Source organism: Hemiscyllium ocellatum, chromosome 11 (assembly GCF_020745735.1).
Source record: "Hemiscyllium ocellatum isolate sHemOce1 chromosome 11, sHemOce1.pat.X.cur, whole genome shotgun sequence".
Lineage (NCBI taxonomy): Eukaryota > Metazoa > Chordata > Chondrichthyes > Orectolobiformes > Hemiscylliidae > Hemiscyllium > Hemiscyllium ocellatum.
The window spans coordinates 92,388,906-92,416,870 of record NC_083411.1 but is presented as its reverse complement, the minus strand read 5'-3'; the positions used below and the strand labels follow the sequence as shown (position 1 = coordinate 92,416,870).

General features: G+C 43.1%; 1 protein-coding gene across 1 annotated transcript in view; it reads left to right on the top strand.

The window, feature by feature from the left end:
• Positions 1 to 22,981, top strand: part of srpx2 (sushi-repeat containing protein X-linked 2) — an 82,583-nt gene extending 59,602 nt beyond the window's left edge. Inside the window, exons 7-11 of the mRNA XM_060832257.1 lie at positions 1,295 to 1,416; positions 8,934 to 9,113; positions 10,751 to 10,884; positions 12,692 to 12,813; positions 20,612 to 22,981. Of these exons, the coding sequence (XP_060688240.1) occupies positions 1,295 to 1,416; positions 8,934 to 9,113; positions 10,751 to 10,884; positions 12,692 to 12,813; positions 20,612 to 20,792 (739 nt within the window). The 3' untranslated portion in view covers positions 20,793 to 22,981. The remainder of the gene's footprint in view (positions 1 to 1,294; positions 1,417 to 8,933; positions 9,114 to 10,750; positions 10,885 to 12,691; positions 12,814 to 20,611) is intronic.
• Positions 22,982 to 27,965: the final 4,984 nt, after the last annotated feature.

Sequence of the window (27,965 nt, the reverse complement as noted above, 5' to 3'; positions counted from 1 at the left end):
TTCAGTGGATGATCTCCCTACCATGTACCAGGTACCCTGACCTGTCAGAAGTCATACATACAGAAGCATCATCAAGCTACCTGCTTGCTCTTTGTCATCTTGAGGCCATTATGGTGCCAATTAATCACCACAAAGAGCTCATCTGCCCTGTTGGTATTTACCCATTCTAATGGGAGGCCAAAGGAATTAGGGAAATAGTCATAGAGATGTACAACATGAAAACAGACCCCTCGGTCCAACACGTCCATGCCAACCAGATATCCTAACCTAATCTAGTCCCATTTGCCAGCACTTGGACAATATCTGTCTAAACCCTTCCTATTCATATACCCATCCAGATGCCTTTTAAATGTTGTAATTGTACCAGCCTCCACCACTTCCTCTGGCAGCTCATTCCATACACACACCACCCCCTGTGTGAAAAAGTTGCCGTTAGGTCCCTTTTATATCTTTCCCTTCCCACCCTAAACATATGCCCTCTAGTTCTGGACTCCCCCGCCCCAGGGAAAAGACTTTGTCTATTTATCCTATGCATGCCTCTCATGATTTTATAAACCTCTATAAGGTCACCCCTCAGCCACTGATGCTCCAGGGAAAACAGCCCCAGTCTATTTCAGCCTCTCCCCACAGCTCAAATCCTTCGACCCTGGCAACATCCTTGTAAATCTTTTCTGAACCCTCTCAAGTTTCACAACATCCTTCCGATAGGAAGGAGACAGTTGCACACAATATTCCAACAATGTCCTGTACATGACCTCCCAACTCCTGTACTCGATGTGGAAGGTTTAGCTGTGTGGGGCCCATTTGAAGGCATTGGTCCAATCTCACACAACCTCTTCAACCTGGCGCTACACCTCGTCTCCCTTTTTGAGATCCCAAGTGCAGACTTGCCTGGGTTTCTCCCATGGTGAGACAGCCTGTAGTGCCAGCAGTAATTATTGATTTGGTGCTAGTTGGATGGAGATTTGTCCATTCTCTAGAGAGATGCAGGATCTCCTTTAAACAATTAATGTCACTCCCTGCATTAAATTGTGGTGGGGAAAGCATCTAAACCATGAGCAGGCCTTTTCCAACAGTTTAGCTGGGATGAAGAATGGGAACCTGTAAAATCTAAGTCGGGATAACTAGTACCACTCCAGCAACTTGGCAAGGTCATGCAGCTATGATTCACATCTTATGATTTGATGCTGTAAGCATATATATTTACAGAATTCTTCAGCAGTAATTTGTCAAATACTCAGATGTGACAGACAGATAATAAACCTTTCCTCTTTTTCCTTTCATTCTTTCACAGAATAGTTCTGAGAGGACCACCCTCAGGTTCTGAATTTGGAAAGGGGGAGCATATTATTCGCTATGTGGCATATGACAGAGAGAGGAACAAAGCCTCCTGCAAGTTTACTGTCACAGTTCATGGTTGGTAACCTACTACATAGTCTGCTTCTCTCATGTTTAACATCTTCAGGGAGAATGATAGCATGGTACCAACAATAAAAAATTATATTCATAGGAATTGTTCAGTTGAAATAAACCATAAGAGAAACAAACATTCAGAGTAAGAAATGTAAAATCAATTCAAAGAATAATAAGAGAGAAATGTGAGTGGCTGAGCTTTTGTGTAAACAATAAAAATAGATTGGAAGACAGCAAAAGCATTGAATAAGAGAAAATGAGTTTGAAATTTTGTCAAGTAATGGAGGTCAGGGAAAGCTGAAACTCCAGTACTTGCATTCCATCGGCACAAATGAAATGGATCAGAACTTTTATTTGCTCAATTCCATCCCCACTGATCTCCATATCTCAAATCTTGAGCTTCAAGTGATTTACCTGGTAGGAATATCATTAGAAGCTTGAGGCATACAAAGATGGGTTATCACTCATTCAACATTTACTCTCTTAAATTAGACCAGAGCTCTGCCTGCTTCTATCAGTACCAAACCCATATGATATGACATTGTCATGACGCAGCTCCCCACGTACTTGCTCCGTTGCTATTATCAGAGTATTGATACAGTTAAGCCCTGTATTCCATATTCTCCCATCCCAGCCCCACAATCCCAAGTGATTAAAGTTATAAGGATAGATGGAACATTTACAGACATATACAAAGTTGTGGAGGGCAGTGGATGTAAAATGTATGCACTGGCCCATCTCCTGAGGTTTACACCTATAAGTTAAAGCCATTGTTTTTGAGTCGGGAACTGCTTTCTGATGGATGAAGTTTTTTAGAACTACTCAAATCCCTACAGTGTGGAAACAGACCCTTTGGCCCAACTAGTCCACAACAACCCTCAGAAGAGTACCCTACCCAAACTCATTCCCCATTACTCTGCATTTACCCCTGACCAATACGCCTAACCCACACATCCCTGAACATTATGGACAATTTAGCATGGTCAGTTCACCTAACCTGCACATCTTCAGATTGTGGGAGGAAAGCAGAGCAAATCCATGCAGACATGGGAAGAATGTGTGAACTCCACACAGACAGTCGCCCAAGGCGAGGATTGAACCCAGGTCCATGGCACTGTGAGGCAGCAGTGTTAACCACTGAATGTCCAAACTACTTGGATACAAGTGAGATTAGAGTTCCAGGTTGGTACATTTCAGTTTGGAGTTATTTGGATTATTTATGTGATATTTAGAAACTTTATTGTCATAGATAGTAGAAGCTGAAAATGTGTTGCTGGTTAAAGCACAGCAGGCCAGGCAGCATCTCAGGAATAGGGAATTCGACGTTTCGAGCATAAGCCCTTCATCAGGAATGAGAGAGAGTATCCAAGCAGGCTAAGATAAAAGGTAGGGAGGAGGGACTTGGGGGAGGGGCAATGGAGGTGGGATAGGTGGAAAGAGGTCAAGGTGAGGGTGATAGGCCGGAGTGGGGTGGGGGCGGAGAGGTCAGTAAGGAGATTGCAGGTTAGGAGGGCGGTGCTGAGTTGAGGGAACCGACTGAGACAAGGTGGGGGGAGGGGAAATGAGGAAACTGGAGAAATCTGAATTCATACCTTGTGGTTGGAGGGTTCCCAGGCGGAAGATGAGGCGCTCCTCCTCCAGCCGTCGTGTTGTTATGTTCTGCCGGTGGAGGAGTCCAAGGACCTGCATGTCCTCGGTGGAGTGGGAGGGAGAGTTAAAGTGTTGAGTCACGGGGTGGTTGGGTTGGTTGGTCTGGGCGGCCCAGAGGTGTTCTCTGAAGTATTCCGCAAGTAAGCGGCCTGTCTCCCCAATATAGAGGAGGCCACATCGGGTGCAGCGGATGCAATAGATGATGTGTGTGGAGGTACAGGTGAACTTGTGGCGGATATGGAAGGATCCCTTGGGGCCTTGGAGGGAAGTGAGTGTGGAGGTGTGGGCGCAAGTTTTACATTTCCTGCGGTTGCAGGGGAAGGTGCCGGGTTGGAGGTTGGGTTGGTGGGGGGTGTGGATCTGACGAGGGAGTCACGAAGGGAGTGGTCCTTGCGGAACGCTGATAAGGGAGGGGAGGGAAATATATCCTTGGTGGTGGGGTCCGTTTGGAGGTGGCGGAAATGACGGCGGATGATACGTTGTATGCGGAGGTTGGTGGGGTGGTAGGTGAGAACCAGTGGGGTTCTGTCTTGGTGGCGGTTGGAGGAGCGGGGCTCAAGGGCGGAGGAGCGGGAAGTGGAGGAGATGCGGTGGAGGGCATCGTCGATCACGTCTGGGGGGAATCTGCGGTCCTTGAAGAAGGAGGCCATCTGGGCTGTGCGGTGTTGGAACTGGTCCTCCTGGGAGCAGATGCGGCGGAGACGAAGGAATTGGGAATATGGGATGGAGTTTTTGCAGGGGGCAGGGTGGGAGGAGGTGTAGTCCAGGTAGCTGTGGGAGTCAGTCGGTTTATAGTAGATGTCTGTGTTGAGTCGCCCGCCCGAGATAGAGATGGAAAGGTCTAGGAAGGGGAGGGAGGAGTCTGAGACAGTCCAGGTGAATTTCAGGTCGGGATGGAAAGTATTAGTAAAGTTGATGAACTGTTCAACCTCCTCGTGGGAGCACGAGGCAGCGCCGATACAGTCATCGATGTAACGGAGGAAAAGGTGGGGGGTGGTGCCAGTGTAGTTGCGGAAGATGGACTGTTCCACATATCCTACGAAGAGGCAGGCATAGCTGGGGCCCATGCGGGTGCCCATGGCAACTCCTTTAGTTTGGAGGAAGTGGGAGGATTGAAAAGAGAAGTTATTCAGGGTGAGGACCAGTTCAGTCAGTCGAAGGAGGGTGTCAGTGGAAGGGTACTGGTTGGTGCGGCGGGAAAGGAAGAAGTGGAGGGCTTTGAGTCCTTCGTGATGGGGGATGGAGGTGTACAGGGACTGGATGTCCATAGTGAAAATAAGGCGTTGGGGACCGGGGAAGTGAAAATCCTGGAGGAGGTGGAGGGCGTGGGTGGTGTCCCGAACGTAGGTGGGGAGTTCTTGGACTAAAGGGGACAGGACCGTGTCGAGGTATTGGGAGATGAGTTCGCTGGGGCAGGAGCAGGCTGAGACAATGGGTCGGCCGGGGCAGGCAGGTTTGTGGATTTTGGGCAGGAGGTAGAAACGGGCGGTGCGGGGTTGTGGGACTATGAGGTTGGAGGCGGTAGATGGGAGATCCCCTGAGGTGATGAGGTCATGGATGGTCTGGGAGATGATGGTTTGGTGGTGGGAGGTGGGGTCGTGGTCAAGGGGGCGATAAGAGGAGGCATCTGCGAGCTGGCGTTTGGCCTCAGCGGTATACAGGTCAGTGCGCCAAACTACCACCGCGCCTCCCTTGTCTGCGGGTTTGATGGTGAGGTTGGGATTGGAGCGGAGGGAGTGGAGGGCTGCACGTTCTGAGGGTGAGAGGTTGGAGTGGGTGAGAGGGGTGGACAGGTTGAGTTGGTTAATGTCACAGCGGCAGTTGGCTATAAAGAGGTCGAGGGCGGGTAGGAGGCCAGCACGGGGTGTCCAGGTGGATGGGGTGTCTTGGAGGCGGGAGAAGGGGTCGTCAGAGGGTGGGCGGGAGTCTTGGTTGTGAAAGTAGGCACGGAGGCGAAGGCGGCGGAAGAATTGTTCAATGTCTCGGCGCGTGTTGAACTCATTAATCCGAGGGCGTAGGGGAATGAAGGTGAGGCCCCTGCTGAGGACTGATCTTTCATCTTCAGAGAGGGGGAGATCTGGACGGATGGTGAAAATCCAGCATGGTTGGAAGCTAGGACCCATCCCGACCTGAAATTCACCTGGACTGTCTCAGACTCCTCCCTCCCCTTCCTAGACCTTTCCATCTCTATCTCGGGCGACCGACTCAACACAGACATCTACTATAAACCGACTGACTCCCACAGCTACCTGGACTACACCTCCTCCCACCCTGCCCCCTGCAAAAACTCCATCCCATATTCCCAATTCCTTCGTCTCCGCCGCATCTGCTCCCAGGAGGACCAGTTCCAACACCGCACAGCCCAGATGGCCTCCTTCTTCAAGGACCGCAGATTCCCCCCAGACGTGATCGACGATGCCCTCCACCGCATCTCCTCCACTTCCCGCTCCTCCGCCCTTGAGCCCCGCTCCTCCAACCGCCACCAAGACAGAACCCCACTGGTTCTCACCTACCACCCCACCAACCTCCGCATACAACGTATCATCCGCCGTCATTTCCGCCACCTCCAAACAGACCCCACCACCAAGGATATATTTCCCTCCCCTCCCTTATCAGCGTTCCGCAAGGACCACTCCCTTCGTGACTCCCTCGTCAGATCCACACCCCCCACCAACCCAACCTCCACCCCTGGCACCTTCCCCTGCAACCGCAGGAAATGTAAAACTTGCGCCCACACCTCCACACTCACTTCCCTCCAAGGCCCCAAGGGATCCTTCCATATCCGCCACAAGTTCACCTGTACCTCCACACACATCATCTATTGCATCCGCTGCACCCGATGTGGCCTCCTCTATATTGGGGAGACAGGCCACTTACTTGCGGAACGCTTCAGAGAACACCTCTGGGCCGCCCGGACCAACCAACCCAACCACCCCGTGGCTCAACACTTTAACTCTCCCTCCCACTCCACCGAGGACATGCAGGTCCTTGGACTCCTCCACCGGCAGAACATAACAACACGACGGCTGGAGGAGGAGCGCCTCATCTTCCGCCTGGGAACCCTCCAACCACAAGGTATGAATTCAGATTTCTCCAGTTTCCTCATTTCCCCTCCCCCCACCTTGTCTCAGTCGGTTCCCTCAACTCAGCACCGCCCTCCTAACCTGCAATCTCCTTACTGACCTCTCCGCCCCCACCCCACTCCGGCCTATCACCCTCACCTTGACCTCCTTCCACCTATTCCACCTCCATCGCCCCTCCCCTAAGTCCCTCCTCCCTACCTTTTATCTTAGCCTGCTTGGCTACTCTCTCTCATTCCTGATGAAGGGCTTATGCTCGAAACGTCGAATTCCCTATTCCTGAGATGCTGCCTAACCTGCTGTGCTTTAACCAGCAACACATTTTCAGCTGTGATCTCCAGCATCTGCAGACCTCATTTTTTACTCGATAGATAGTAGAAGTCCATGTTATTCCTCCAATTTTATTTGCCTTTTGTCTCTCTACTTTCCTGATTTGCTGACTCATGCTGCATTGGGACTAGATAAACTTTGATAGTTGTACAAATTCTCACCCAAGAAGCTATTACTGATTTGTGAACCTCCGCAGAGGTGACAGCCGGCTAGTTTGATCATTAGGCTGTCACTGGTGCTAATCCTGCACTAACCTGATGTCCACACATTTACATTTAGGACACATCAGTCAGCAACAATAAGGAGTGGAAAGCCTTTTAATTCAAGCACTGGGTACTAAGGCCAATTGTAGTAATCACTTAGCTGCCTTGGAAGGTATTAGGTAGTTTAGTGTAGATAATCATCTTCTGTACTCCTTAGTAGAACATGCCAGGATATTTATCAACTACACCATTAGATAGTCCTACTGTGCATGCTAGTTACTATAAAGCTGGAAATGATTGACTATTTTAGAAGATGAATTCTCAACCTGTTTGTATGACAGCACCTTGTTTAAATTAATTACTTAATGCTTCTGCAAATATGTTAGAGGAATGTCATAATGCTAACAAATTTGTCCATAACTTTACCAGCAACAATCCCTCTATTTGGATAAACAACTTTTTTTTTATTCTGGAAAGAATGAGGCCTGTGGGAGATCCTACTGAAATATTCAAGATGATTGCCAGTGATGTATATGTGATGATTAAGAAGTTTATGAAAAGGGGAAATGATTTCAGGCTGAATGTAGCAGGCTGTTTGGATTTGACTGTTCAACTGTGCTTGGTAAATAGTGGGACAACTGCCCAGGCAGCTAATGGAGGTGAATAGTCTTCTAGAGATATTACAGAGTCCAAGAGACAATTATTAAAAATGTAAGTCAGACAGATTGGTCAGTCACTCACAATTCTTTACATCTATTTAACGGTATCATTTGCCAGTGTCCCTCTCTCAACAATTTGAATAATGATCACAGATCACAGTGGTCATAGTTTTTTGAGCTTTAAAGCCAATATCTCTCCTGTACTCATCATTTATTGTGATTTTATTCTTCCCCCTTTGGGGAATGGAGGAATATATCCTTTATTTGTTGGCTCTGACTTTGCAAGGGTGTAACTGCAATATGATTGCAGTTAAATCATATGTTAAGTGATAGTTAAGTTTCAGAAGTAGGGTTTATTTCACACACTCTTAGACACTAGAGTGGGGGAAGTTGGGTAATACTTCACAACGTAGGTACTGATACAAGCAACGAGGAGAAAGATAATTGAACAAAAATATTCAATTGGTGAAAATTAAGCTTGAATAACATTTTCTCTTTGCTTTTTAAGATGGAGTCCAAAATTCTAAAGTTGGTGTTGCAAGTGTAGAATGCTTTGTGGGGCTGGTTGGTTGGAAACAGAGTGAAAGTAGGAAATGTCCTCTCCTCCAAAATCTTATAAGGAATTTTTTTTCAGGGTGCAGCACCTACTCTGTGTTGATGAATGAAAATTTTACTTGCAGGGGCAGGTTGTTAGCTGTTTTTAAATTATTGTACAGATCAGAAACTTTTTTCATTGTAGCTTACAGTAAAGTGCATTGAATCAGTAGATGTGATTCAGTAGTGGGCCAGGGTGTCATGGAGCAAATGATTCCTGTAAATGGGACCCAAGCTGATCCCTACAACCATATTTTTGACTTGGAGAAAGTGAAGGGAAGGGGACAATGCATTTTTGTTTTGCTGGCTTGAGATGGTGGAAATTGTGGAAGATGAACTTTTGAATGCAGAATCTGATGGATTAGAAAATGAGCACATTAGAAATCCTATTGTTGTTCTGGGAGCAGGTGAAGGGATGAGGGAAGAAGTGTGAGAGATATGTCAAACATGGGTGAGGGTCCTAACAACCATGCTGAGGGGTAATTCTTGCCTGAGTAAAGAGCAGGATAAATCGCAGGTACCCTGTTGGAAGGGGGCATCATTGGAACTGATATGGCAGAGCTCTGACCTCTTACCTGTCTGCTCTTTTTCTTAGTTATGAGTTATGAGTTCAGCAACAGTTGGGTTCTATTACTTTGGAGGTCATGTGAGCAAACCTCTTTGTCCTGGGAAGAGAAACAGTTACCCCGGAGACAAAAGTTTGCATTGCCACTCCAAGGATTAAGTGGAAAGTCATTAACACTATTTCATTATGTAAATGTTTCTCATGGAGACAATAGTTTCTCTCTCAGATTTGTAACACAGTGTGAGCATTCTGGACCTATCAGGACAGATGTAGGTATTAATTGGTTGCTGCTGAGAGGGTTCCAGAAGATTTTTGCCAAGTTCAGTCATGTGATTATAAAAGTGGACTCTTCAGTTTGTTTGAAAAACAGTCTGTGTGTGTGTGTATATATATATAGATATGCATCAACATTTTTTCCCTCTGTTTCTGACATTGCCAGTTAGAAGATGTCCCATGCTGAAGCCCCCAGTCCATGGTTACATCACTTGTACATCAGCTGGTAATAACTATGGGGCAACCTGCACTTACACGTGTGAGGGAGGCTATGAGCGACAGGGGATCTCCAAAAGAGTGTGTCTGTTTAACCGAAGCTGGTCTGGATTGGTACCATCTTGTGTACGTAAGTGGATTTAGTTAAATATTGGGAAGGTGGCACTGTAATCCCATCCATGGAAAATGAGCACTCAGGCCTCTGTGTTTCTAGTGCTGCAGCAGCATATTGCTTTATAAATGCGATAAAGTGCAACTGTATGGCTACATATTTAGATGTTTACAGCACGGTAATCAGCAGCCATCTTAAAAAAATGTTGTATTTCCAATGCTAAACTTGGACACATTAGTCAATATTATGACTGCTGTCAGTCAGATACGCGGATATTATGTGATCCTGGGTATGTTATGGAGGTGGGCTTGATTGGGTTGTTGGCAGACCACCACTTTCCCATCCACTCCTGAGCTGACTTGTAAAATTAGAAGCACATATAAATACATATTTAAAGGCCAATTAAGCGTATTTTAAAACTTTAATACAGTTGGCAGGGACAGCTGAACAGAAGTGGGCACCCCTTTTTTTTAAACTGAAATGTATCAAGAGAAAGAGGGGGAGGTGGTTACTACCCTCAGAAGACCGTTTTACACAGGGAAAATCTGTCCCGGAAGAATCTACCTCCTTCCTTCCCTGTGAAATATACTCCAAAAACGCTGCCGTCTCCCCTAATACCTTCCCCTTGCTCCCCACTATCCTGGACCTGGGTTAACACAGATGCTTGTTTTCTTCTTTTGAGGGCCTGTCTGTGCCTCCAGCTCTACCAGCTGGGTCACATGGCATCCAAGTTTGAGGCTGTCTCATAGAAAGCAGTTTGCATTCTTCACAAATACAACCATTTTAGCCACTGTCAGCTAATGCCCGTTTCTTTGAAAATTGTTTTTCCAAAAATTACATGATCTATATCTAGCTGATGACAAATTAATGTTTCAGATATTACATCTTCATAATAAAGTGAACAGCCATAGTTGCTTCAAATTTGTACTTGGACTGTAATGATTCCAACCAAAAGCTTCCCTGAATTATCAAAGGCAAGAGAAAAAGTAAAATGCATCCATGTTCTGAATTGAAACAATAATCCAAGTGTTATTGGAGGAAGGCCTATGAGGTAAAAGAGGTATGAGGAACACTTAAAGTATACTGACAGATGTTTTAGAAAAAACATTGACAACAAGTAGAAATTGAACAAGAGAAGAGGAAACCATAAATTGTGAGTGGGATTGGTACAGGGTTGATCTCAGCTTAACTCTGGAATGCAGATACCAACTGAAGACCAGACACTTTTCCACAAGGTGAGAAAGAAGTGTTGTTTTGATTTTCACCTTGGACATGTATTGCTTTCTTATTTGTAATTGACAATTCAAGGAAGGTAGAAAAATGTATTTCAATCAATCAGTGCAAAATGTAGTCACTGTAGATGGGTAATATTCATGGCTTTTGGGGATCAGCATATTAAAAAAAACCTTGTTAGTGTGCTTTGTTCCTTTGATGCTGTGTCTTCACAACAGTGTGAGCTTGGTGAATTTAGCATAAATAATGTCAGCACAAAGCTGCTATGTTGCGTAACTGGACATAGTTAGGGAGTACTTTGGCCCCTTCACCTCCTCCAATGGCTGTCTCTGTATACACAGGCTGCCAAGTACATTTTCAGTTAAGAGAAACATGCCATATATGCAATGTGATGGTAACACATTTCTCTTATATAATTGCAGCAATTGAAATCAATGTAGATGTGAACTCGGTGGCTGCTCTCTTGGACCAGTTTTATGAGATGCAGCGTCTCCTCATCATATCCTCTCCAAGTGCATCTGATATGTACTACAACCTACAAATAAACATGCTACAGGTTTGTAAATAGGACCTGATAGTCAATACTGATGAGCGGATGTAATATCTTCAAATTAAATTTCTGCCTGTCCTGCACAGGGGAAGAACTTTCATAATAAGAATTTGTGATTCATGGCAATGTAGGAATTTGTGTCTCATAAGGATTTAAAATGGATTGTTACATTCATTTATCACTTTGATCAAAGATACATTGAGACTTTTCTCAAATGGCTGACTTGATGAACAACTTTTCACAAAGAGGTGTCTAGAAAATTTTGTGATACAGGTAGTTCTCAGATAACACACGTTTCAGCAGCACGATTTGGCTATAACATTGCTGAAATGTTAGGGAACGGTATTTTCAAGAACACCTACCACCTACCTTCGTTTGTAATAGTACGATTTCAGCGGCAATCAGTTCAGGCTTTGTGCATTACTGCGTATACACTGATGTCAGCTGCCGACAGAGCAGCTTTCTGTGAGAGGTACTGTACAGAGTGCAGCTTTCTTACGTTTTTTGATGTACTCTATTAAATATACTTTTGTTTCATTAATAAATATGATTTCAACCTTCGTTTAGGCTGTTCTTTACTTTTCATTAGACTTTTGGGAGCTTTTTGAGCGACCGTGAGTGATAATTTTGCTGGTCTGCCCCGACCTCCTTTTTTCCCACAGGTGCCATTATTTTGAAGTGATTTTCTATTAAGCAAAGGTTTTGCTGGAATGCAACTCTGGCAATTTATGAGGATTATCAGTAATTGAAAGGAAGTCCCTTGCTGTCCATCCCATTACCTAATGGGGGAAATGCACTAGTAACACCTAACAGATGAGTGCTCTAAGCTAAAAGTTTTAAATGAACTTTTCATCAAATATTGACCCGTTATATCCTAATAACCAAATAGTTTTTAGAGCAGCACAGACAGGAGTTGCATGTTGGGATCCCTGAAGAGTTCCACATGGGACTTACTCAGGAAACTGCAGATTCTGATCAGCAATTTAACACTGAATTTGGAGAGTTCTTCCATTTAGTTAATAGTTACCCAGGAAAAATGAAACAATAAAAAACCTAATCTAATTTCGGTGTGACAATTAAGCTGACCCCCCCATTCCCCATTGGGAATGGTAGCTGAGATAGTTGAACTGACCCCCAATGACATAAATCCCTTAAGAGATTAAGGAGTGCTGATGGGAGTGAGGAAACTCTCAGGATTTTCTAATGAGATCTAAACCATATGCTTTATTCCATGTAAATTGAGACTCCTTTATTTAATCTTAATTTCCCTTCAAGTTTGTAATGATGTAACACCAATGGAGCAAATAATCCTTGCTTCGTTATTTTTGGACCATTGTGTATTCAAGTCTCATGTTCCAAACTAATGAAGTACGAGCTGCTGTAAATGGTAGGGAGCCAGTGAAGTTTCTTGAGGAGGGATTTCACTCAAAATGAATGAGCTGACAGATGAATGGATGGTGTTCTGAGACAGAGAGGCGTTGAGAGGATTCCACACTTGGGAAACAGACAAACCCAACTGACTGACTGGGTGATGAATGACATTAAAAATTATAGTTTATTTTTTGGGGAACTGAAAATCATCGTATGGCTAATTAATACAATGGAGATCTCTAATAACGATTTCTTAAAATTCTAATCTTCCTATTTTATAAAATTTAATTATATTTGGTGTCCTCAAAGAATAAAGACTGTCAATAGAATATTGTTTGCATGGAGAATAAGGTGTATATGTTGAATGACAAAGTTGGAGGTGTGTTTAGTGAATGTTGTTACTAACTACCCTCTCTTATTGAAGTGTATTGTTTCTCTCCAGGAAGCTGCCTGTGGTCTGGAACTGAGACAAACAACAGTAATAGAATTGGTTGGAAATCCACCGAGAGCAGTAGGACGTATAAAAGAACAGCAGCTTTCTTCAGAAATTGTTGAACAACTCCGGTAAAAGGCTATTGTGAATTAACTTTAAAATGTGGACTGAATTTATGATTTTGTTGTATACTGGAGTTGGCTCAGAGGTGAGGTAAGAGTGCCATCAAGGATCCCTAGGATCATGGTTGCAACTGAATATTGAGGAGCTCTAGCAAAACTGGAGTCAATGGAATTGAGTGGACTGGGGGAAATTCTCTGTTAGCTGGAGTTACATCTGGCAAAGGAAGATGGCTGTTGTGGTTGGAGGTCAGTTGTCTCAGCAGGAATTCCTCAAAGTGGTATCCTTGGCACAACAATTTTGAGCTACTTGATCAATGACCTATCACTAGATCAATGATCTCTCATAATGTTCGCCGATGACTGCATAATGGTCAGAACCATTCTTTAGTTCTTAGCTGCTGAAACAGTCCATGCCCAAAAGTAACAAGACCTGGATAATATCCAGGCTTGGGATGATGAGTAGAAAGGAACATTTGTTCCACACAAATGCCAAGCAATGACCATCGCCAGCAAGATAGAATCTAACCATCACCCCTCGATGTTCAATGATATCACCATCACTGAATCCTCCCAGTTTTCAACATCCTAAGAGTGCCAATGCCCAGAAACTGAACCGGACTAACCATATAAATATTGTGGCTGTAAGGCCAGGTTAACAGCTAGGAATATTGCAGAGATTAACTCCCCTCTTGAATGTACAATTGTTGTACCTTCTGCAGCTACTATGGGAGTGTGATGGAGTGTTAGGAGTGATGGAAGAGTGGGCTATGTGTCATGGAGCAAATGATTCCTGTAAATGGGACCCAAGCTGATCCCTACAACCATATTTTTGACTTGGAGAAAGTGAAGGGAAGGGGACAATGCATTTTTGTTTTGCTGGCTTGAGATGGTGGAAATTGTGGAAGATGAACTTTTGAATGCAGAATCTGATGGATTAGAAAATGAGCACATTAGAAATCCTATTGTTGTTCTGGGAGCAGGTGAAGGGATGAGGGAAGAAGTGTGAGAGATATGTCAAACATGGGTGAGGGTCCTAACAACCATGCTGAGGGGTAATTCTTGCCTGAGTAAAGAGCAGGATAAATCGCAGGTACCCTGTTGGAAGGGGGCATCATTGGAACTGATATGGCAGAGATGGAGAAACTGAGTAATTGGAATGGAATCCTTGCTAGAAATAGGAAGTTTAGTCAAGGTAATAGTAGAAGTTGGTGATTTTGTAGTGTGTATTAGTGGATAGGCCATCTCCAGAAATGGAAGAAGTGATGTCAAAGGAGGGTAGAGTTGAAAATGGACCAGGTGAAGGTGAGAGCAAAATTGAAATTAGAAGCAAAATTAATTAACTTTTCCAAATCTGGATGAGAGGAGGAAGATGGATCAAAGAAAGATGTAGGTGGGCCCCAAGTAGGACAAGAACAAATAATATTCCACATATCTATAAAGAGAGGAGCATAAATGGGACCCAAGCTGATCCCTACAACCATATTTTTGACTTGGAGAAAGTGAGACCAATTAAAGGAAAACTTGTTCAAAGTGAGAATGTTCTCAGCTGGATGAAGGAAAGTGTTGGTGGATTGGAATTATTCAGGCTCTTTTCAAACAAGAAGTGGAGAGCCTTTTAGGTGATCCTGATGGGAAATGGATGTGAAAAGAGATTGCGCATCCAAAGTGAAGAGAAGGAAGCTAGAGCCAGAAACTGGAAATTGTGAAACCGATGTAAAGTGTCAGAAGAATCACAAATGTAAATGGAAAGAGACTGGATGGGACTGGGGAAATGGTGGGGCTTGAATCAAGTTTGGGAGAAATAAGTTCATGTAGGGTTAGAACAATTTGAAATGATGAGTTTGCCAGAGCAATCCTTTTTCGATTTTGCGATAGAGGTAGACAAAGGGCTGTGTGGTGTTGGGGGATTATGAAGTGCAAGTTGTGGTCAGTGACAGTCCTAGAAATAACCATTTGATGTTCCAAGGTAGAATAACAATCTAGGGGGGATTGGAGGAAGTATTTGAGAGTGCCAACAGAGCACCTGCATTGTAATGGTCAGCATACCAGGCTAGAACAGCTCTAGCCCTAGCAGGTTTGATAACAAAGTCAGAGTTAGACATGAGAGAAGAATGTAGCAGTTCCGAGAGAGATGTATTGGAGTGGGTGAAGTGAGCAGAGAAATTAAGGCAGCTGGTGTAATGTTGGCAGTTTTTGAAGACGTAAGATGCAACTAGAAGGCTAGAAGTGGGAGTCCAAGTGGAGGGTGAGTATTGAAGATGGTTGAAAAACTCCATGGAGTGGGGAGTACACTCCTGTCTGGATGCGAATTTAGAAGGTATAATTAGTAAGTTTGTAGATGACACCAAAATTAGTGGTGTAATGGACAGCGAAGAAGGTCACCTAAGAGTATGACAGGCCTTTGATCAATTGGGCCATTGGGCTGAGGAGTTGCAGATGGAGCTAAGTTGGATAAATGTGAGGTGCTGCGTTTTGGAAAAGCAAATCAGAGCTGGGCTTATACACTTAATGGCAAGATCCTGGGGAGTGTTGCTGAACAAAGAAAACCTTGGAATGCAGGTTCAAAGCTTCTTTAAAATAGAGACGCATATAGACAGAATAGTGAAGAAGACATTTGGTATGCTTGCCTCTATTGGTCAGTGCATTGAGTACAGGAATTGGGAGGTCATGACGCGGCTGTACAGAACATTGGTTAGGCCATTTTGGAATACTGTGTGCAACTCTGGTCTCCTTGCTATAGGAAAGATGTTGTGAAACTTGAAAGGGTTCAGAAAAGATTTACAAGGGTGTTGCCAGGGTTGGAAGATTTGAGCTATAGGAAGAGACTGAGTAGGTTGGGGCTATTTTCCCTGGAGCTTCGGAGGTTGAGGGGTGACCTTATAGAGGTTTATAAAACCATGAGGGGTATGTATTTGGAAAATAGACGAGATTTTTTCCCTGGGATGGGAAAGTCCAAAACTAGAGGGCATAGGTTTAAGATGTGAGTGGAAAAATTTAAAAGGGACCTAAGGGGCAATTTTTTCATGCAGAAAGTGGTGCGATTATGGAATGAGCTGCCAGAGGAAGTGGTGGAGGCTGGTACAATTACAACATGTAGAAAAGGCATCTGAACAGGTGTGTATTAAATGCTGGCAAATTGGATAGATCAATTTAGGATATCTGGTCGGCATTGATGAGTTGAACTGTGGATCTGTCTCCATGCTGGACAGCTCAATGACTGTATGAAAATTGACCAAGTTGTGAGTCGTGAAGAAGGCCATTAAAAGATTCTGCAGGATATAGGTCAGTTGAAATGTTGGGTGGAGAAATGATAGATGAAGTTTAATTTGTACAAGTGTGTGGTGATACATCTTTGGAGGTTAGTTGCAAGAGAAAAGTGTAAGTAAATGGTAAAGAACCCTTAGGAGCACTGATAAACCGAAGGATTATATCAACAGCTCCCTGAAAGTGGTATAGAAGGTGTGCGGCATTCTAGAGTATAAAAAATTGGCATGCTATGTTGCAACTATATAAAGTTCTAGTTGGGTCATATTGGGAGTATTGGGTGTGGTTCTGGTTGGCATGGTTTAAGAAGGATGTGGAGGTTTAGGAAGGATGTGGAGGCTTTGGAGAGTGTGCAAAAGAAGTTTACTGGGATGTTTCCTGGATTGGACTTTTGTAGCTGTAAGGAGAGGCTGGATAAACTTGGATTGCTTTCAATAGAATGTTGGAGGCTGAGAGGCGATCTGATAGAAGTATAAACAAATTATGAGAAACTTACACAGCGTGGATTGTTGGAGTCTTTTTCCCACAGTGGAAACATCAAATACTATGGGGTTTACAGTGAGAGGAGGCAAGCTTAAACGAGTTGTGCAATGCAATTATTTACAGAGGGTAGTAGATGCACTAGATTGCACTGTCAGGGGAGGTGGTAGAAGCAATTATGATATCAACTTTTAAAAAGAATTTGGACTGACGCACATGAACAGGCATGGAATAGAGGGATACAGAGCTGAAAATGTGTTGCTGGAAAAGCGCAGTAGGTCAGGCAGCATCCAAGGAGCAGGAGAATCTACGTTTCGGGCATGAGCCCTTCTTCAGGAATGAGGAAATGTGCCAAGCAGGCTAAGATAAAAGGTAGGGAGGAGGGACTTGGGGGAGGGGCGTTGGAAATGCGATAGGTGGAAGGAGGTTAAGGTGAGGGTGATAGGCCGGAGTGGGGGTGGAGGCGAAGAGGTCAGGAAGAAGATTGCAGGTTAGAAAGGTGGTGCTGAGTTCGAGGGTTGGGACTGAGACAAGGTGGGGGTAGGGGAAATGAGGAAACTGGAGAAATCTGAGTTCATCCCTTGTGGTTGGAGGGTTCCTAGGCGGAAGATGAGGTGCTCTTCCTCCAGCCATCGTGTTGCTATGGTCTGGCGATGGAGGAGTCCAAGGACCTGCATGTCCTTGGTGGAGTGGGAGGGGGAGTTAAAGTGTTGAGCCATGGGGTGGTTGGGTTGGTTGGTCCGGGTGTCCCAGAGGTGTTCTCTGAAACGTTCCGCAAGTAGGCGGTCTGTCTCCCCAATATAGAGTAGGCCACATCGGATGCAGCGGATGCAGTAAATGATGTGTGTGGAGGTGCAGGTGAATTTGTGGCGGATATGGAAGGATCCCTTGGGGCCTTGGAGGGAAGTAAGGGGGGAGGTCTGGGCACAAGTTTTGCATTTCTTGCGGTTGCAGGGGAAGGTGTTGGGAGTGGAGGTTGGGTTGGTGGGGGGTGTGGACCTGACGAGGGAGTCACGGAGGGAGTGGTCTTTTTGGAACGCTGATAGGGGTGGGGAGGGGAGTGAAATACACTGGCACCACTCCATACCTTTTCCTCCGCTACATCAATGACTGTATCGGCGCTGCCTCGTGCTCCCACAAGGAAGTTGAACAGTTCATCCACTTTACTAACATCTTCCACCCTGACCTCAAATTTATCTGGACCGTCTCAGACTGCTCCCTTCCCTTCCTAGACCTCTCCATTTCTATCTCGGGCGACTGAATCAACACGCACATTTACTATAAACCGATTGACTCCCACAGCTACCTAGACTACACCTCCTCCCACCCTGCCCACTGTAAAAGAACTCAGATTTCTCCAGTTTCCTCATTTCCCCTCCCCCCACCTTGTCTCAGTCCCAACCCTCGAACTCAGCACCACCTTTCTAACCTGCAATCTTCTTCCTGACCTCTCCGCCCCCACCCCCACTCCGGTCTATCACCCTCACCTTAACCTCCTTCCACCTATTGCATTTCCAATGCCTCTCCCCAAGTCCCTCCTCCCTACCTTTTATCTTAGCCTGCTTGGCACACTTTCCTCATTTCTGAAGAAGGGCTCATGCCCGAAACATCAATTCTCCTGCTCCTTGGATGCTGCCTGACCTGCTGCGCTTTTCCAGCAACACATTTTCAGCTCTGATCTCCAGCATCTGCAGTCCTCACTTTCTCCTAATAGAAGGATACAGACCATGTGCAGGCAGATGGGATTAGTTTAGAATGACATCATGGTCAGCGTGGGCTGAAGAGCCTGTTGTGTGCTGTAATGCTCTATGTTACATGTTCCATTGTTAATGCTGTCATCAACCCTTCTTGCAGTACTAGAAGCCACAACTACTTTGCTAGGCTGTTGGTCTTCAATTGACTGGCAGCTCTGAGACAAGTGTTCCTGCTGGAGGTGGAAGGGCAAACTGATCAACCAGAACCACACACACCACTTAAACTTAGTGTTGTGTGAGATGTACACCCTCAGTGTAAAATGTACCCCATGATTTACAAAGAATAATTTGAGGCTGGTTGGTAAAAGAGATTTTATTTTTGAAGATGTATGCCAGTTTGTACTGGTCAGCTGCTGGAGCCAGATGTGAAATAGCTGGATTCACATCTAATATTGTTGGCACAAGCTGCTGAGAGACCGGTTGACAGTAAAATATAAAACTTCAGTTGGAGGTGGGTTTTATCTGACCTGATTAAAAGACTGTCAGATTTATTTGTTGAGTGAGGGTATTGGAGTTAAAGCATGTACAACGGCACAGGCTAAGTTTTACAGTTTTCTGCTGGAAGTGGGATCTGGATTGGGGGTTGGGAGAGTTGGCATTGTTGTGTGTGCGCGTGCGCACACACACACACACACACACACACACACACAGTCGGAATGCTAGCTCACCATCTGAAGTAATGCCATCTTGATTAGATTAGATTACTTACAGTGTGGAAACAGGCCCTTCAGCCCAACAAGTCCACACCAACCCGCTGAAGCGCAACCCACCCATACCCCTACATTTACCCCTTACCTAACACTACGTGCAATTTATCATGGCCAATTCACCTGACCCGCACATCTTTGGACTGTGGGAGGAAACCGGAGCACCTGGAGGAAACCCACGCAGACACGAGGAGAACGTGCAAACTCCACACAGTCAGTCGCCTGAGTTGGAAATTGAACCCGGGTCACAGGCGCTGTGAGGCAGCAGTGCTAACCACTGTGTCACCGTGCCACCCAAAACAGCAACTGCACTGTTGCTCTCCTTAAGTTGGTAGGTAAAAACAATGACTGCAGGCTCTCTGCCTCTATTCCTGATGAAGGGCTTTTGCCCGAAATGTCGATTTTACTGCTCCTCGGATGCTGCCTGAACTGCTGTGCTCTTCCAGCACTCCTTAAGTTGGTGTCAATGGAGGAATTCCTCAAAAGCTGTCAATGGATTTGATGCTCCTGGGACTGCAACTAGGCCTCAGGATGAAGACAGCCATTGTGGTTGGACCCAGGTGTTTGGATGGGAAGGATTGGATAGTCTAGAAAAGGGAGCAAGCAGAATAGGGGCTATCCAGGGAATGACAAAGGCTGGGGGTGAGGTTGGGAAAGGTTTACTTCTGGTGTACACAATGTACCCTGAAGTATGTCCAACTTCTTCCTGCTTTTTAATTAGACTGGCACAAGAAGCAGGCCTATTCATTCCAGCCTGCTTTCCTGCTAACAGTTTTATGGCACGGACAGCATTTTCTTTAGGCCATTTGGATTATTAACCAGCTGAATTGCTCATTCATTATATTTTTTTTTCAGAAGTAGATGGGTTACCAGTTTTGGGGTTTACTCTCCTACCCTACAATGGGAAGTGGGTTGAGGATGGTGAGAAGACAGTCACACTTTATGCATACTCTGAAAATACACCTGGTTGGGACTCTAACAGCCAGCCATGTGAAATTCACTTCATGGCACCCTGTCAAGTTTAATAGGTGTTTGTTCCAGTGATTTCTGGGACTTTTAGTTGGAGGATGGAGTGGGGAAAAAGAAGTTGCTCTGAACCAATGCCTTCAATATGGAATGCCCATTGTACAGATGTAAATGAGTGTAATACTTAAGTATCTAACTAATTTTTCTGGGAACTTGCTTGCTGCCCCCAACACAGAGCCACTCATTGAAGCATGATACTTACCCCAGGATTTCATGATTGAATGGTCAGTCCGGGTCCCAAATGTAGACTGAAGGATCCAACAAAACATGGGATGCAATTCCAATCACACCTTGGCGTTGTAGCATTTGGACCAAGACACAATGACACGCCAGAGAACAATTCTTGTAGTAACTTGCATGAGGGTGAACTAAGAGGCAGGCGAGTATGTCCGGGAGATTTGAGAAAGAAAAATGCATTTTCATAGGAACTTGCACTCGTTTTTTTTATATTTTGTAGTTTGTTTATTTTCATATTAGTTGATAACTTTGTATGAATAACACACATACCTGCTTATGAATTACAAATGTTGCTTTGCGAACTTGATAACCTTACTTCTTTTCTGGTTCCTTTTGCAGGCAAGTTTTTTACTTATCCAGTTTGCAGTTTAACGCTGTCCTGGTTGACAAATATGGTGCAGACAGAGAGCGTTATATTCAACCAGTTGCATCCAATGAGCTGTTTCCATTCATAGATATTTACTTACTCCAAAAGGAGGAAAAAACTATCCTGCAGGAAAGAGAGAATTTCTGTAACTAAAACTCAAACTTGACAAACGTTTTATATATTTCTAACCATCAACAACTTGTATTCATACAGTGCTTGTGAAATAGTAAACCATCTTAAAACACTTCAGAGGAATGTTATCAACAAAATTTGACACCAAGTCGCCATAGGACATACCAATGTAGATGGCTAAAATCCTGGTCAAAGAGTAAGATTTTAATGAGCCTCTTAAGAGGGAAGAGTTTTATTGAAAAAAAAAACTCCAAGTTGAGCATCTTGGTAGCTGAAGGCTGGTTTGTCAATAATAGAATTATTAAAAGTGGTGAGGCTCAACGTGGCAGACTCAAGTTCTCATCAAATTGTGTGACCTGAGTCTCAGTTTGAGAGTTGATCTTTAAAGATTAATCCTATCCTCAACTTCCGATAGGATCACTTCTGTCATTTGATCTTGAAAATACTTTTTTTTATGAATAGAAAAATATACCAAAACTGATTTTCTGGAACAAGAGATGCATTTCAAATATTTGCAGTTATACATGCACAAAAGCTAGAACATTTTCTAAAACAAATGTATTTGGGAAACATGAGATGACCATTTAGCTGATCAAGCCTGCATGACTTATTCATTCATGAGATGTTGGCATTGCTGGCCAGGTTAATATTTATTACCCATTGCTAATGGCCCAGAGGGCAGTTAAAAATCAACCACATTGCTGTGGGTCTGGAGTCATTTGTAGGCTAGACCAGGTAAGGATGGCAGTTTACATTTTGAGGGGCATGAATGAACCAAATAGATAGGTTTTTCTGACAATTGCCAATGGCTTCATGGTAATCATTCGATACTTAATTCAAGATTTTTCAAAATTGAACTCAAATTCCACTGTGCTATGGGCAGAATTTGAATCATTCAAAATCCTCAGAACTTGACTTGGGCCTCTGGATTAACTGTCTAGTGATAATGCCTCTCCGAAAAGACCTGATGAATGATATGTATTTTGTCCACCCATGGATATTCCCTAATTTATTCTTTCCCCTGAGAGCCATAGAGAAACGCAAGAAAAGTTCCAGAGAAAACTTAAATGTATTTTTGACACTACTTTCACTCAAAAATTCTCAAACATAACCGCCAGCCTATCAATTTACTATTTAAATCTACATTATAAAACATTGCCCAGTTCGCAAAAAATTGACTGAAGTTTAGCTCAAAGTTTTTGACTTGCATCATTCTTTTATTTTAGTTCATTCACAGGATGTGAACACTGCTTACAATGCAATGCTCATTCTAATTCCACTTAAGTGGAATTGCAATGCTATTTCAGAGGTAGACAAAGCAGGAGGCTGGAAGAACATCCAAAACAATGACTTCTCCTCCTGATGCTGCCTGGTTTTCTGTGTTCCTCCAGCCTCCTGCTTACCTACCCTGGATTCCAGCATCTGCAGTTTTTTTTTGTCTCATCCCATATCAGAGGGCAGTTAAGATCAGTCATTATTGCTGTGGATGTGATGTCATATTAGACAAGACAGGTAAGGTTTCCTTCTGAAAAGAACATTAGTGAACCCAATGGTTGTTATAACAACACAGCACATGTTTACCAGTGATACTAGCTTTTAATTTCATGTTTGTTTTTATTAACAGAATTTAAATTTTTGAGCTGCAGTGGTGGGACTAGATGTCATGTCTCCAGATTGTTAATCTAAGCCTCTTTTGTTACATACTTTGTAACCCAAAAGCATTATGGTGGTTGAGTAGTGTTTTTGCTAGCTATCTAAAAAAGGTAGTTTCCAATGCAAATCAGTACATAAATCATCTCATTCAAGTCAAGACATCCTGAGTTACTGAATTTGGGGATTGTGAGTTGCATTATAAGTTGTCTTGTCTGAAGATATGGATCTTACTTTTGAGAACAGGAATTCTCACTGAATTGTTGCAGCCCTTTGATCAGCAGCTCTTCAACTGGAAACTTCCAAGTATGAGTCTGGCTCAGGAGGGCAGCATTAAGCTTTTTCAGTATGTTGGGTTACCAGAGGCACTGAATTATTCCAACTTTTCCATACAGGAAGTAAACTACTTTCAAGGTTTGTTTGAAAATTAGGAGCTAACTTATGGGAAGCATGTGCTTTCCTCAGAAATGTCATAATTCAGAATGACTGTAAAGAAATTGTTTGTGCTGAATACTAATCATTCATGTGTTCTGTGTTAAATAAAATCCTCATGATTTCTAGCTGAAGTCTCGGTCTGAGTGTGTTTAACCTCAGCAGCAAAGACACAAATAGCCACAAACAGTACATTTCTGTAAATGGAGTACAATGGAAATGACTTTCTGATTAACCAGGATCTCACACCATCATTAACCTAGATATTCGGCAGATGACTACTGCCAAGTTCCTCCTCCCCCACAACTCATATGACATCCTGACTTGGGAAATGTATCGTAATTTGTTCACTGGGTCAAAGATTTGGATCTCCCTGCCTAATATCACTGTGGGTGAATCTACACTACAAGGACTGCATCTATACAAAAAGATATGGGCTGGTTTTTATTATATTTTCTTGAGATTGGAGTATGGCTGGAAAGGAAGGCCAACATTCATTGTCCATTTCTTACTGCTATTTGGCACTGTAGCACTTGAACTGCTACAGTGGGCACATATCACAATGATCTTAGGTATTGAGTTCCAGGATTTTAATCCAGTGACAGTGAAGGAGCTCCAAGCCAAGATGATGTACTACTAGGAGGGGAACTTGCAGTCAATAGCCTGTGTCACCATTCTGACTGCTGTATTCAATCTTCTCGGTGTCAGAAGTTACAACTTCAGGAGGTAGAATTGAAGGAGCCTTTCATAAGTGCATTATGTAAATGATATAAACTGCCACCCCTTTGACTCCTTCCAATATGGATTCAATGTGTAATTAGTGTTTGGGATACCAATCGAGTGGGCTACTTTGTCTGAGATGGTTTTGAGCTTTTTGAATGTTGTTGGAGTTGCATTCACCCAGGCAACTAGAGAGCCTTCCATCTCACTTCTGACTTGTGCCTTGTAGATGGTAGACAGGCTTTGAAGAACTGGGAGATAAGTTAGTCACTGCAGAATACCCAGCTTCTGACCTGCTTTTATAGTCAAAGTATTTACATAACTGATCAAGTTATGATTCTGGTCAATAGTAAACCCAAGATGTTGCTGGAGAGGGAGTTTAATGATGGTAATGTTATTGAATGTCAAGTCAAAATCTATAATTATTTTCATTTTAATTATGATTCCAACCAGTGAACAGTTTTTCACTGATTTCCATTGACTTTGATTTTGCCAAGGTTCCTCAATGTCATTTTAAGTCAAATGCTGCCTTGATTCCAGGGGCAGTCACCCCCATCTCACCTCTGGAGTTCAGCTCTTTAGTCCACGTTTAGACCAGGGTTGTAATGGGTTCAGGCGCTGAATAGTTTGGTGAAAGTCAGACTGGCACCAATGAACTAGTTATTGGTAAGTACTGCCCGATAAATCATTGACAACACCACCTATGAACTTACTAATAATTAAAAGTAATCAGATAAACTGGTAATTGGCATAATTAGACTTTTCTATTTTTATAAACAGGACATACTAGAACAATTTCTCAATAATGTGGTATATGCTCCTCTTGAAGCTGTATTGGAACACCTTGGCAAGGAACACTGCTAATTCTGGAATGTCTTCAGCACAGTTCTGTCATCAGAATATTTTCAGGGCCTGTAGCTGCTGCTATATCCAGTGTACCAATAATTTCTTGAGATCATGTGCAATGACAATTGGAATCTAAGTTTCTTAATTCTTCAAGATGAGGCCAAAATGGTCATTTATTTGAAAATATTGGCTGAGAATGACTGCAAATGATTCAGCTTTATCTTTTGTACTGATGTTCTGAGTTCTCCATCATTGAGGATGAGACTTTTTGTGGAGAATTCTCTTCCAATTAATTGCACACTAGAGCAAGCAGGTCCTAGGAATCTCTACATACAGAGGATGGTGGCAACAAAACAATTCCATGGTATGATATAAATTTGGTTTTAGCTGTACATACAACATGGTGAGCAGTGATACAGTTTTCTTTTCCAACATTTGGCAGCAGCGGAGATAGGAGTCCGCTTTATGTCACTGACCCATGTAGACAGCAGTATGGAAGAGCTGAACACTTAAGGGTTTCTTCTGTAAGGTTCTTGTGGCAAGATTCAAGAAGAATGTCTAGTCAATAGTAAAAGCACTTCTGGCCTGATTAGAATTGCTTTGCAGCAGAAGTGATTAGAACTCCTGGCGAAGAAAGATGGTTGTGATTGTTGAAGGTCAATCATCTCCGCTCCAGGATATCTCTGGTGGAGTTCCTCAGATTAGTGTCCTTGGCCCAACCATCTTTAGCTACTACATCAGTGACCTCCCCTCTATCATCAGGGCAAAATTGGACATGTTCACTCATGATTTCACAATACCCAATAACATTGGTGACTCTCTGATACTGAAGCAGCCTGAATATAAAGATCTGTAGAACATGGAGGCTTGGACTGATAAGTGGCAAGTAACATTTCTATCACACATGTCACAAGCAATCACCATTTCTAACAAGAGACTATTACCATCGACTCTAAGAGACTTTTATTCCTGCTTTCCCTGGTCTGTCAGATTAACTCTGGATATCACTAACCGGAGGCTGTCCCATCAACAGGACGCAACCAAATGTTTTTTTTATTGAAGGGAGGTGCACTAAACAATTGTATGGAAATAATAATATATACTTATTCACTTGCAACTGTAAGCATTGTATGAATCAGTTTATGTTGACTTATCTGAGGATCAGCCTGCTTTATCTCAATCTCCAGCCACTGATTTTTATACACATTGCAGAAATGTTAAGACCAGTGTTAATCATCATCTGACCCATTTTTAATAGTGTAGGCTTAATATATTTTACTACTTATTTTGTTTTAACTTACTCAGCAAATTTTTGGTTGCTATTTACACCCTTGTTATTCAATGGCTTTGCATTCTCTGAAACTTGCTCAGTATCAACATCCTGGATAATTATAGATCAAAAACTGAACTGCACTAGCCATGTAGAAACTAGGAATTCTGCAGCAAGGAATTCATCTTGTGTATCTCCGAAGCTTATCTATCATCTGCAAACCACAAGGCAGGAGCATAATTGACTACTCCCCACTTTTCTGGATGGGTGCTGTTACAATAACACATAAGAAACTTGATTATAATCCAGGTCAGAGCTGCCTGCTTGCTTATCACTCAACTATCATCTTCAATATTTAACCCCTCCACTGCTGATGCACACAGGCTGCAGTGTGTACCATCTACAAGATGTACGGCGGTTGTTCACAAAGGCTTCTCCAATAGCACATCCCCAACCTATGACCTCAGCCACCTAGAAAGATGAGGGCAGTAGGTGGATGAAAACACTACCACCTCCAAGTTCTTCTACAAGCCAGTCATCATCCTGATATTTCTTTTAATGTCACGTGTATTTTACTAAGAAATGTTTTACCATCCTTTCACTGTTTGTGGGTCAAAATCCTGAAACTCCCTTACAGGATTGTGAATATCCCTGTGTTCCAAGGACTGGAGCAAGAAGTGAAGGCAGCTTGTGCTGCCACTTTCCCAAGTGCTTTTGGAAATGACAATAAATATTGTCTTAGCCAGTGACTTTGATTATTTTTTAACTTTGTACATGGGATACCAATCTTATAAATGCAAGATGCAAATAGCTACCCACAAACAGATTAATCAAGTAGATCAATCTATAATAGAAGAGAAATCTGAAGTATTACTAAGGGAAATAGATAATCCAGGATTTACAAATATTTTCGCAAGTTGGTATTAATGTCAGTGATAATCTCATGAATTTCCACATTGAATGTGATCATATAACATAGCTAAAAAGGCACTCTCTACAGCGCAAACAGTGCAACTGCATATTCCAGGAGGCATAGCATTTAAGATTAAAGGCATGCTTCAAGAAACTCTCCAATCGAGGCGATGTAAGAAAGTATTCACATAGTTCACAACCAACAATTCCCACTGTTGAGTGGGATGACCTTCTTCTTCAAATCATGGAAGGAGTTAAAGACAAGGAAAAGCCATTAAAGCAACAGTAAATTAATATAATTAAGGAGCAATGGGTCAAAGGATAATCAGTAAAACTTTTAATAGGGCTTTCTGGACTTATCACAGAACCCAAACAGAAAATAGAATCCATAGAATTTTGCGATATTAGCATAGACAGAAGAAGTTTTTGTGTCACCAACATACATTCATAGAGACGTACAGCATGGAAACAGACCCCTCAGTCCAACTCATCCATGCCAACCAGATACTAGAGAAATCATTCCTATTCATAAAGCCATCCAGATGGCTTTCAAACATAATTGTACCACCTCCACCACTTTATGTTGGGTGGAAATGGCTTTGTAGCATTTTTGTTCTATTAACACTAAAGAGGTGCTGCAAAAATCAGCAAGATTTAAAAGGAAACACAAACAATGATGTAGCCAATGAACGGCATATCATGCTTAACTCAATTGCTGAATGATGCAACAAAACTTGGTGAACAAGTAGTTGTGGCAGATTCAAGTTTGATGCTGAGGAGACTCGGAAGAGGCAAGTTAAAAGGAATGTTTCATTTCCTTATCTCCCCAAGAAGAACTCTCAGTAACAGTGACATATATTATCCAATCAAAAAGCAATTCTTAAATAGCAGGAACTGGGGAAGGAAACATATTATTTTTGCCAATGATGCATTGACTGAGAGTGAATGTGAATATGCGAAGCAATCAACATGTGAAGTATGGATCCTGAATATTTCAGCATGTATTTACAGGAAATTCAGAATAAAGATCTGGTGACACAGATTGAAGTGTAGTCCATACAACTCCATGGAAATCAAAATTGCCTGTTTTGGAGATTCAGGTTACTGCAAAGAAGCAATTATGTGTTTCAGCACAGAAAGCATCCTTCCAGAAGAAATCTAAGAGATTACACGTTCTCCAGTTTAATGCAGCCTACAGACCTCTGACTGTCAGGAACAGACTCAAATACAACATTCTTCTGAGACACAAACTAGAAGTTTGAAGTGAACATATACTTGAAATTAATGAAATCTCCAGTTCACTTTGTGAGTGACTTTGTAAGGTAAGAGAAGAGATAGGTCAATGGGAAATGTAATTATTTCCA